This window comes from Nematolebias whitei, chromosome 11, assembly GCF_014905685.2.
Source record: "Nematolebias whitei isolate Nwh7 chromosome 11, NemWhi1, whole genome shotgun sequence".
Lineage (NCBI taxonomy): Eukaryota > Metazoa > Chordata > Actinopteri > Cyprinodontiformes > Rivulidae > Nematolebias > Nematolebias whitei.
Window position 1 is genome coordinate 14,368,625 of NC_056508.1, and position 13,054 is coordinate 14,381,678.

At 40.0% G+C, this 13,054-nt stretch overlaps 1 protein-coding gene across 1 annotated transcript in view; it reads right to left on the reverse strand.

Moving 5' to 3' along the window:
* The window catches only part of itga5 (integrin, alpha 5 (fibronectin receptor, alpha polypeptide)), a 33,052-nt gene extending 31,780 nt beyond the window's left edge, over window positions 1-1,272 (reverse strand). The window contains exons 1-2 of the mRNA XM_037683809.1: window positions 1,265-1,272; window positions 826-956 (exon numbers count right to left, since the gene is read on the reverse strand). Coding sequence (XP_037539737.1) covers window positions 826-956; window positions 1,265-1,272 — 139 coding nt within the window. The remainder of the gene's footprint in view (window positions 1-825; window positions 957-1,264) is intronic.
* Between the last annotated feature and the right edge of the window lie 11,782 nt (window positions 1,273-13,054).

Sequence of the window (13,054 nt, forward strand, 5' to 3'; positions counted from 1 at the left end):
GAACAGGTATATATAGATATAGATATTTAGATATGGAAAGAAAGGATACATCTTGTCTATCATTTAACATGCTTTTTACAATTTTTTTTTTTTTTTTGGGGGGGGGGGGGTTCTTTCTCAAGTTTATTTGTTAAACCAGACTGTTTTCATAAGACACAACCTCGATCAGAAGGAGGAAGACAAAGCAACAAACTTGGATAGAAAAAAGCAAAATAAATGTTAGGCAAGATGTATCCTTTCTTTCCACAGAAAATGTAGAGCAAATTGTAAAGTTTGTGCAGTTTCTGAGTTAGGGAATGTCTACTACACTAATATTTATGCTCAGGAGTCAGCACAGCAGTGTTATAGACTGAGCACTTCATCATTGTCTTGCACAGTTACAATAAAACAAAAAGCAATAATTCACACAAATATTCACCAAGGTAAATTATAAAACATTCAACCCCACACTGAGGGTTTTTTTTATCCACACTGATAGAGAGGCTCTGATTCCAATACTTGAATGTTTTTCTCTATAATGTTGCTGATCAGCACCCGAAGCCCACACCATATACATATTTGCTGGTGTGGCATGATTTTCATACACCTACGATGATTTTATCATACTGAGAACTGCAAAACTTGTATTTACCACCGTTTCAATCAATTGTGTTCCTACAACAAGAGAGGCATGAATATTGTGTAAGAGCCAAGTACGCAGATGTGTTGCACAATTCTGTAAACCAGCTATTTTTGTGGCATTTATTTAAAAAAAAAAAAGTTTAGGGTTTTTCAAAAAACACATTCTAATGTGCTGTTTGTTTTTGTAGCAATAACCAGTTTTACCTTCTAGATCAAATTCGATGGCATGACAGTCGGATTGTCCGAGGCTCCATGAACAGTAGAAGACAGACCCTCCCTCTGTAACATTGCTCTGCCTCGTGTTGGCTCTGGGGGCTCCAACGACCACGCTTGCACTGTAAAAGAAAGAAGAACGGAGAAAACATCTTAAAAAATGACTAAATGTCTACCGTTTTAACCAGCCATTAAATGGTTGGTAAGGTTTGTGGCTCTCAGCCTGACGCCAATTTCCTACTGCCTTCCAGACCTTTCCACTGATGTTTTGACCTCGATGCTCTACACTTTTCTTTCTTTTTACAGCTTTGAGAGCTACACTCATCTCAGATGCAAAACATTTTAACAGGTCGCAGCTCTGCTTTTATGTATCCCATACTGTCGCTGGAAGCTACTACCATCACATGACTCTTAGACGCATTCACTGCACCTGTACATGGTCCGACACACAAGGAGAAACACTTGTACGGTCACACATCCTTCTGGGGGCATAATTCAACAGGGATACAAGCGAGCAGAAAGGTTAAGTGGAGTCACACACTTGTTTCTACAGCTGGATGCTTGACAACATAAGACCTTTACTGTACCGCCACAGCAAGAGCAGCCGACCACTTCAGCAGACCCTGAAGAGTTTACAGGAGTTCACACTGGAGGGATGAAAGGGATTAAGAAACGATAGAGTGATGATATGGAAATGGAGACATTTAAGATTTGGGAAAAGGATAAGTGCAGAAAGAAAACTTCAGTAGATAATGTGGCCTAAGTGGATGGTTTAGCCATTACCTCATTGTGGAACCACTTGACCCAACAAGGAGCAAAGACCCAGTTACAGTCATTTGATGTGGGTAAGGGAGGCAAGGGACCTTTGAGACCAGGCAATGTCTTAGGGGCTTAAAAGCAGGAAGAGTACACCCTTTCCTGGTCTGGAGCTTTCAACAGTACACAAATGTTTACTTTTAGGCTAAACTTAGCATCCTGACCCTAAGGGTAACAAGTCAGTGGGGTTCAAGAAGATACAAGAACTGGCATGAGCAGAACAGCAGTTCAGCTACGCTACGTTTCAGTGCCTTGTACTTCACTGAATTGACCCAAGACTTCAGAGCAGAAAGCATGGGCAGTTATAGGGCCAGCTCGCAAGGAAAAAGCTGAATCTCATCACCCCTTACACTTACTTTTTTTTTTCCCTTACGTTTATATATGGGGAGGATGTGCTGATCTTTTTTGTGATGTAAAGGAAGGCAAATGGGCTTTCTAGCCTTTGTAAATGTCAAATTTCAGGGCCACACATTAAGAAGAAGAATAGAAGCTGCACTAGAATGATAAGATAAGTGCTGTGTGTCGTCATCATTGTATGTTCAGGTTAGGTTTATTTGTCATATGCAAAATCAGCACAAGGTCAACAATGCAATGAAATGCTGAGGACGAGAAGAAGCGTCTCAACTCGCAAAAATATAAAAAAACATTAAAAACACTACTAAAATACTAAAAACAAGGTTGAAAAAGAAAAATACATATACAGTGTGATTTGGTTAGCAGTGAGGTTCTTTCTACATCATGGTTTTGTTCTGTTAGCGGCGTGGTCTTGTTAGCAGCTTAGTAGGTCTTTAGCAGGTCTGGTCGGCAGCTTGATGGTAATAAGGACTGCAGTAGCTGCCTATGTTCCCATACTTTCGGGTCCAAAGTCAGCTGCCCTACCTCTACCCCATCATAAAAATCTGAAATGTAATTTTCATGGATGGAATAAAATGTGAAATGTAATTTTCATGGATGGAATAATTTTATTTATTTATTTATTTTCAGAAATAGATCCTCTCCAACTCTGAATGTTAGGAAACACCTTGTGACTGTGACTTTCCTTCCCTCCACTGGCTATGGTGACATTATTTACAAGACCGCCACTACAAGCACTCGGCAGGTATTGGATGCTGTCTATCGTGGTGTGCGAAGATTCATAACTAGTTGTAACCCACCACTGCACCCTGTATTCACTGGTTAACTGGTCATCATTAACTTCACACAGACTCTCTCACTGGTACAGTTTCATCGTTAAATCACTTCCTGGTCTGCTGCCTTCATACATCTCCTCCTACATGTCTCTGCATGAGTGCAGCTACAGCGTGCGCTCTCAGGACATTATTACATGCAGTGTCCCCTCAGTGAGAACTGAACTTGGCAAAAGGGCCTTCTCCTACTCCGCTCCTGTTTCCTGGAATATCTTGCAAAAAGATCTGAAGCTTCAACCTTGACCTCTTTAAGTGGCTTTAAACATCTGCTAAGTTCCTGGGAAAAAACAACACAGACATGTTCCTGTTTTTAGTTTTCTACATTGTCTTACACCCTAGCTGTTTTTATTGTTACATTTTATTTTAAATACCATTTTATTTTCACTTGTTATTCTCACTTTGTACGCATCCTTTATGATTGTCTATTGTTGTCATCGCTCTTTGTTAAAACCAGGTCTCTCTTGTAAATTAGTCCCCAAGGCTCAATGGGATTAACCTGTAGAAATAAAGGTTGAATAAAAAGATTAATAAAAACAATGTGTAGCTTGATTCTTTTGTATTAAGTTTAATGTTATTGTCATACTTGTTTACAAACAACAATAACACTGGATTAGGACGCCTGCTGGTTGCCTTTCTCTGGAGGTTTTCTTTCTCTTTCTGCTCAGAGGGGACTCTGGGGTAGACTCAAAATTTGCTGGAAGAATTGTATATCCCCTCTGGCCTGGGAATCCTTGAGGATTCCACATGAGGGGCTGAAGAAAACAATGTCTGGGTTTCCCACCTGGAACGGTTGCCTCTGCGGCCCGACCACAGATGAGCTACAGAACATGGATGCATTAATGAATTATTAACATTCTTTCCTAACAAGCAAAAAATGCAAAGTTGTATGTGAACGTTTATTGCAAGTTATGTTTACATGCTAAATATGGGTATACTGATAACTACAGAAAAGGAACCAGCTATAACTTATCATTGACTTTCTGAAAATGTCTCATCCCAGGAGAATAGTTGTGACTTAGTCACTTCTGCATTTGTGACTTATCTGTAGTTTTGAATCTCACAAGTGTGGAAGAACAAAGAAAGTAAAAGGAGTGGAATAGGAAATAAAATACTGTTAGCAGAGCCTTAACACCTCAAAAGAGCTGCAGAAAACTGCCAAATCCTTTAAGTAGATAAGAAAATCCCTTTTATTTTTGTAGGATGAGGTGAAATACAACAAAACTGATCAATCTGAAGAGGAAGAAACCGAGTCCTCCTTTATCTCAGATTCAGAGCTCAATCTGAGCAAGGATCAAAATCACAGGAGGTTATCTGGTTAGAGATTCTCACAGCGAAACAGCTGAATATCTATCTTTAGACCATTTCATTCACATATAGAAAGAGTTTGTATATACAGTATACCCACCTGTCATCCACAAACTATCTTTTAAGGAACACATTTCAAAGCTTGCAGCACTTTTACATTAAAGCTTTTCAGACAAACATTTCTTGGCACACATAAAGGAAAAAAATGCTCCTCCGGAGGAACAAACCATCTTTAAGCAGATGTATGCAATCAGTGACAATGTTGGAGGAAGATGCGCACAAGGCCGAGGAAATTAAAAGCCACAGCATTTGATGTCGGATCAGATCTGAACAGAGTCCAGCTATAGTTGGCCGTGGCAGCTTTTCAAAGAGGAAAAGTACAGGAAGCAAGCAGAAAGCAGCTAATGCTTTAATCAGAAAGTTGGCAGTTAATGTGGGTCTGTACTACCTTGCACTGATAGCTGCAGATGTGCAAATACAAGTTCTCTTTCTAACACACACGCACGCACGGATTGATAGTAATCTGAAAGTTTTGTAAATAAATCTGAATTAGCATTTAAGCCCTTATCTGAGGAGGGTCTGGTTCCTTCAAACATCCCCCCACCACAGTACCTTTTGTGTTTGCCATGAGCTTTTGTGTTGTTCGCATTTTAAGAATCTCTGTTTGGGCTTGACCAAGAATTGCGTTATTCCTTTGTGAATGTGAGGATCTTCCTGTAAAAATATTTAGTTAGCGGGGGTTGTGCGCCCCACAGCTGTTCAGACTTTCTTGTGAGGTAGGCTGTGTTTATGCTGCAGTGGCTAGCTAGACAGAAATGACTTGTTACAGTGTAAAGAAAGAGGCACTATCATGTTTGATATGTTAAGAGGAAGCTATACAGCTCAACACACACCTGAAAAGCAATAAAAAAGACACGTGAAGATCTGATGACTCTGCTACACAGACGCAAGTTACAACTCAGCTCTTGAGCTTACGAGCAACCAACCTCCACCTCGGTCCAAAAGAAGCGTTTTGGATACAACTGTTTTCATGATCAAGCTTGAATGAAGCGTTTGCATGTGCATGTCGAACACAAATAAAAATCAGCGCTAGCTACTGTCCTGGCATAGAAACTACAGTGGATTCAGCACGTCATTACCAGTGTAAACATGTGACGTTTCCACAGTCGACATTGAAAAAAAACATACATTTACAAATATTGTTCACGTGTAAACAAGGCATTGATTTCTGGTTGTTAAGAACAAATAAGCAACCGGATTTACAGGACAGAATTTTGAGAAATATCCTGCTGGTGGTAAAACAAGGACAGGACAGGAAAAAAGTTTTAATTTTCATTCAACCTTTATTTATACAGGTTAGTCTCATTGAGCCTCGGGGACTCATTTACAAGAGACCTGTAATAAGTTCCATCATGTCACACAGCACGACTGAGCTCCACCACCCAACAGACATTTAGACATTAATTAAGCTACTGTAATTTATTTAAAAGGCAAGAGAGGAATGTGTAAATAGCTTCACTGCCCCATTTCATTTGAGGGTCAAGCAATCTGAGGAAATTCTACCAAAAAACCTCACACCGCACTATAATTGTCTAACTGTACGTAACCACTATTTTATGTGGAGTTGTGAAATTAAGGCTGTTGCCAAGTGTTGGATCTTGCTGATGTGACATTATTGTGTGCAGCCATGGCTAATACACTTTATGATGAGGTTACAGACTCAGTCTGTCAACAGGCAAATTCCAAAAACTACACCCTCCCATTTAGCGCAGCACCCCTCCATTCCACATTTAATTGTCTTCCACCCAGCTGCAAGGCTGATGTCACTTGAAGACTATTATAACAGCTTTAAGCTAAAAGAGGGGAAACAATCTGAATCACATTTGTTAAGCCTTTCAGTGCAGGCTGCACCCACCATCTGCAGTCATAAACAAGACTTAAGGAACACATTAATAAAGAAAGGGGATGGGTGGGGTGTTAAAGCACACATGTCCTTCAAAACTCACATCACCTAAGGAAAACATGCTCTGTGATTCATGGAGTTTACACCTAGCTATCAACACATTCTTAAACTATGAAGTGGTTCCATATACATGAAACGATGTCAGATGCAGTGACTTGATGTGACGACCAGAGGCAGCTCGAAGCATTCTGTAGTGTAAAAATTATATATACCAAAATTATACACGCATCTCTCTCAAGAGACGTACTAGTAAACTAAAATTATTAATAAAATATTGTTTTTTACTTATTTTTAGGTTGATTTCAATACAGTTTAACAGTTTGTATACCGGTAATATTTTTTGAAGTAGAGGTAAGTGGAAAAGTTTTTTTGTCCCTAATTTCATTTTAGATTATGGATTCAACCTGACACCTGAATTAACTACCTTTTTAAAAAGAGCACAAACATGTTTCATATTTCACACTACATTAAAGTTGTTTAAAGTCAGTGTCATTGTGTGCTTGACACCTCAAGGTCAAGGTTTCTTTATTGTCATTCGCACCTCATGTGGTACATGTGGTGGAACAAAATTGTGTACACAGGGTCCCAGTTACATCCAACAAAACTACAAATTGTAAAAGAAAAACAGTAATAAGATCTAAGATATGAACTAAGAATACGCTAAACTAAGAATATGTTAAACACTAATAGTGCAAAAAATACGCTGAACAACAGCAGCACGAACATGAGTCTGTGTGAGCCAGTCAGTCAGTGGCTCTACGTGCAGTAAATAAAACCTGTTCAAGATGTTCACGTTTTGTTCTTCCTGTTTCTAAATTACCAGCAAGAGAAAGAAATTGCAAGGTGATGGCAAATCTTGTAATACAGCTCCTGCTGTGTGTAGTGTTGGGAAGGTAGGACGTACTGAGCCTCCAAAAGGAAACAAATGAGGGAGAGGGGTTAAGAGCCTTGCTCAAGGGTCCAGAGTGGGGCAAATGTGGGTGCTTCACCTTTTCCACCCACATTTTTGATGTTACAGTCAGCAGGGGGATTTGAACTGGCAGCCTTCCAATCACAGGTTCACTTCTCTAACCTTTGTTCCTCGACAAGCTAACAGCTAGCCTGAGCAGGTTTACACCAAAGTAGAGTGCTGCCAACTTTAAAAAACTTCACTCTCAAAAACATTCTTAGAAGTTCATGTAAGTGCTATTAAAAAAAAAAAACTTTGCACCACAGTTAATTTAGCATTTAGTTATTTTGCCACTAGTTTTATAAAAATTCTTCCTGGATGGGCATTAGGCTGCCCTGGACGTTCTACAGGTAGCTGCCGCTGCTGTCGTTATTTGCGCTGCAAATATGCGTTAAATTATCTGTAAATATCTTTACTGTAAAACTGACAGAATTATACAAGTTTATACAACAATACTTATGAACAACAATGGATTCTTTGAAATTGCAGCTGTTTAAAGACGACAACAATCAACTCAGGCTAGCAGTTAGCTTGTCAACCCTGTCAAACTTACTCTATTTTTAAAACGTGGGTAGTTACGGTATCACCTGTTCATAACATTTCACAGAACCCCACTTGAAAAGATCTGCACTATCACTTTAAGACTAAAGTCAGCTGGGTGACTGACGTGAAAAACACAAGTAGTGTGTAATGACTTAATCTAGACCGCATGGAGCCATATGAACAGTCTCGTGTCCTCTCAAAGCCAAGGCCAGACAGAAGCTGTTGGAGTCCTTACGGTGGCCATTTGGCCGGTCATCTGTTCACAAACGCTCTGTCAGAGCTGCTGTACAGCAGCGCTGAGATGATGAGAGTACCAGTCCCTGCTGGGATGGAGGGTGCTGACTACAGAGACTCTACTGTACTGAGGCCAGAGTTTCTGTTCACATGGCACTGAAGACCTGTGCAACAACAACAAAAGAAAAATAAGATATATCTGTCTCCCTAAAAGCCTGTGGTGAGTTATGTCCAATACAAAATTTATAGACCCTTCCATATGTAACTCAAAAAAGAGCTGCTGTGATCTGGACTCAGAAACCCAGCGCTGATAAGATAAACAGTCCGCTCTGCCCAGGATCTGATCTCAGATCACAGAAAAAAGTGTTTCCTCTGTGCTCTCAAAAGGATAATGCAGTAAAACAACAGGTGGCATGGAAATTACAAGCTGTGCTATCTAAGGAATGCACACACCACCATTTATTGTCACAAAGGAAATAAGTGTGGACGTCCACACATGATTTAAAAAAACTTGTTGAATCTTTATGCTTTTAAGCCACGCAGCAACATGTGGGAGTTACTAGTCTGTTAGGTGAATTAGCAAGACGACGCCAACTAAATTAAGCATTTTCTTTTCATCTTTTTCCGTCCTTGTCACTGCTTTTGATGTTAATGTAGGAAAGATGGCAGGTGTCAGGTTATTTCACAAGTGGCTTGTGAGACATTTTAAACATCACGCCATCGCTGAAAAAAGATCAAAATGACCCATTGTTCCACAAGAGCACTTCTTCATAACAAAACAGTTGCCCAACCCCCTCAAAAAACATGACCATTCCTTCCCTTTCACAGTTCTACTGCCCCAAAGTCCTCTGCAGAGGATTTAACGGCCGGTGTGTCACACCTCACCCGCCACAATGACCACATCAGGGGGTCCAGTGCTCTCACCTCCAACAGAGACACTGTTGTGTTTAAAGGAGTGATGATGGTGGGAGAGAACTGCAGCTGTTTGAGCACTTTGCTACTCAATCTAATAAGGCCCCATTTACATCAACACGGCGGGGGAAATGCAGGGGTTTTTTGGATGTTGATTAGAGGAAAAAATCTGCGTTGGCACGGCACATATTCAGTGTTTACATGATTCCACTGTAGTTGCCATGCCAGGTCATTAGTTGGTGCTGTGAATTTTGTACATTCACCTAATGTGCATGCATGCTGCCTAGGACTGCTCATCCCAGCTAACAACAACTTAACAACAAGTTAAAGCTGGATTTTGGATATGAGTCAACAGATTTGATGCTAATCGGGACCGCTTCGTCTAACAGCTTGACACCGGTCACTGAGCAGACCAGAACTGATGAGGATGATGTCGGGCTTTCTACTCCGTGATAATCAGTAGTCGAGCCGATTTACAGCAGGTAAATCCACGTTCTTAGTAATGTTTGTTTGTGTTTACTTCGGTTACACAACAACCGAGTTGTTGGTTGTTGTTTTGTTTGTTTGTTTGTTTGTTTTTTGTTGTTTTTTTTGGGGGGGGGGGGTCGTTTGTTTTTTTTTTCCTGTGAAGAGAAGCTGTCCTTACACCAGAAGCGGACCGGTTCCGAACGAGCGTACACCTCGGCCCCGAGGCTCGGAGATGCAGGACGTTGAAGAGAGATGTTGGATCAAATATTCGCTTAAAATTCCCCTCAGTTCTTTTTTTCCAATCCATTCTGAAATATTATTTTATCAGATAATTTTTTTTTTTTTTTTTTCATTTAGCCTTTATTTATCCAGGTTAATAATATATTAACTTAATGAAATGTCTAGAAATATGTATCCAGTTTTGTTATTTAGAATGATATTGTGTTAAAACACAATCTGAATCTGTTTCCGGTAGAAAATGTGGTTTTAGTTACATGCCTACAACTCCCAAAATTCACGCACCCACCATTATAGAACACAAGATGGCGAGATGATATTGGTTGAGAGCTGGGTCACATGATAAGAGAGGGCTTCCCATTCGTCGATGGTGGTGACTCCTCCTGAGAGGTGTGGCCGAGCTCTGAAGAAGATGGGTTTTCTGTTTACGCTCGGGCCATTGTTTGTGACCAATGGTGAAGTTACAATAGGCTAGGCTATGTGGCTGGTGATCCTTGTACTTTACATGTGGGTAACATAAACCTTCTGAAAATGGAAGACAAGTGCTCCTCCTCTCCCTGCTTCAGATCAGAACACAATCTTACAATTCAATGGTTTAAGCTGCATTAAGCAAAGGAGTGACAGCCTGAACAAGCCAGATAAACAACATGGCGTCAATATCCAGGATGACAAGAGAGGAAGGTCCAGCTCAATAATGTAGTTTACAGTTCGGTTAACGTGTTTTTAATAGTGTGTTCAGTTTTCTTATCAGTGTTTGTGTGACATACAGTTTGTGGCGTTGAATGAGTAAATAAAAATTAAACTTGATGTCTTCATTTTCAACTTTAATAACATGCAATATGTTTCGCATCGTTTAAATCACATAACTTGAATTACATAATGTCCAGATAGCTTCATTTAGCTCAGACAGCTTCATTATATCTCCTATCACTAACATAAATACTGTTTATTATTGTTAAACTGTTGTTATTTATCACATGTAGCTATAGTGCAGCGCCACATGTGAAATATCCGCCTGCCTCGACAAGCTTGTTCATCAATGTTAGAACTGGATCCGACTGGCGTCTCATCTCAACACAGATGTCGGTCACAGCAGCTACATTCCGACGTAGATTAACTACAAGACTCAATATATATTCCATTAGTCGTAGCACAGAAAGTAGTATGTTATACGCCGACGCCACTGTTGTTGATAGAAATATGCCGTCGGTCCACGCGTGCGTGAAATATGCACTTGTAGTGTGCATGTGCTTTCGCTCTGCAAGAGCTGTGTACAAAACAGTGGGCGGCCGCCTCGAAAACCTCCACTCTGAGAGGTGGGTCGAGAAACCTCCGGATTCAAAGAGGGGGCTACTAGCGTCGTGTACATGAACAGCAGAACCGCAGAGAGAAATTTTTGGTTTCACTCAAAATATGCGCCATGTAAACAGCCCCGAACCCTCACACACTCAAAAGTGTAAAACCAAACACACATTCTCATTCATGAGATGATCTTGCCAAAAGATGCATGTTGTTTCCATCTCAAAAATTAAATTGCCGTTCCTAGAAAGGTTAATAACATGTGCCATGTTACGTGCTAAAGTTTCAAACAAAGATGGTTGACTCAAACAGGTAATGACAATGTTTTAAGCTAAAGTATTGTGTTATTTCTTAGTGCTCATAACATGTGTTGGGAATGACTTTCAGCTACTACCAAACTAAATTTTAGTAAATATGTGTGAAAATAGATGAGATACATATTTGTGTTGACTAGAGTCAATGTGGTGGCCATCTAATTCACGTTAGGGGTTGAACGAGTATATAATTTTTAAACTCAACATTAACATAATAAAACCCGAGTAGAACTCGGGTATTTGATGACGTCATAGATCTCAAGATACAAAAATAAATAAATAAAACAGCAAAAAAAGGTAATTATTTACAAAAAAAGACCAACGGAACATTGGGAGCGTATATTATGCTCCTGCCATTTATCATACTGCAAATAAGTCACAGGAAAAACTAAACCATTAGTTATTATTATTAAACTGCAAACGTGAAGAAACACGCAGCACGTAAAAAACGAAACTTAACCGAAACTGGTTCTGGTTCGGTGGATAGGACCCAGTGTTACACCATACTCTGTGACCTGCAACAGTGCAACACTGCCCCCTACGGTCATAGTGGTCACATAATATGACGTCACTACGGATACCCGACGTTACATTTTTAACATCGATAGATGTCCTAGCAATCGATGTGTAGATTACTCGAGTACTCTGTTAATGCCCTAATTCACGTTGAGTCCAAATGTTATTCAGCTGTAAATATACATCCTATTATTACTGTCAGAGAGTTTCACTGAAATAATCTATGGGATATTTTGCTAACAGACAGACACAGAATGCACACAGGCAACAGCGCTGGTCAGGGATACTAAAATAGCTCCCAATGCAATATGTGATGTCAGCAAGTACCCAGATGTCTGGCAAACAGAACAGGGTACAGTAATGTAGTAGCAGTTTGTACAGATTTTAAAAAACTGCAGAAAGATGGTATCTAAGAAGTATCCTTGATACAGGACTTGCAATAGTACAGCAGATTTGCTGACAAACCTCATATAAAGTACAAGGTATGTGGTTCTTGCTGTTTCCAAAGCCGATTTACTCAGGGAGAGAAATGTGATCGTTGGATTCAACTCTGTGGCTGAGTTGGCTTAGATCAGACAAATGTAAACAGGAATATTTACAACTGTTTGAAACACTTTGTTGGAGGAAACAAACCGAAAGAGGAACACCATGATGCCATTGCAGTGACTGCTAGGGGTGCAAAAAAATATTTATTAAAGAATCTAGATTCTTAGTCCTGGAGATTTTGAATTGATTCTAAAGGTCCATAAATCGATTTTAAAATGTGTTTAAGTTTTATTTTTGTCCACTTCTACTTGAGCATACTGCATATCGCATTACGTGTCCACTCGGCTGCCGTAGCATTTGGCTCTATAGACCACGGCACAGCAAGCTAGTTAGCCAGCTCCTTTATCTGAATGGAGCCTGCTGGCGTGGCGCTGGAGGACAGCGCGATTCAACTCGCTCCTTCGTCTTTAAAAATCATTTCAGATCCTACAATGTTAGACAGAGCTCAACAAGAACAGGGTTGTTTGAAATAAGTGTCAAATAAAATGGCGGTGCAGTATTTTGAAAGTACGGCAAAATGTGTGGTAGATGAAAAGCGAAAGCAGCAGACCAGCAAGATTTCCCTCTCCATCACCTGCTATATCACAAAGATTCAGCTCAGTCGAAGGTGAGGGGTTTAGTTTTATTTTTAATACGCTGGAAGCAACGTATGTTATTCCTTCACGTAGCTTTTTTAGTGATAAAGCTGCGCCACAACTCCACCATGAAACAAGAATCAAGTGGGAGAAGCTCTGATGCTACGAGCTGCACCTCAAAGGTAACAGTTTTTTCTCACATTATACTAAAACGTACAGACAAGTTGTACAACAAACTTAATGTAATTTGTCTTTTTAACAAGTTGAAGAGGCCACATGAGACACGTCACCTGGAGCCGGTTCTAAATGATACAGTTTATGATTTATAAATTACAATTCAGAAAAGATTTTGTGCA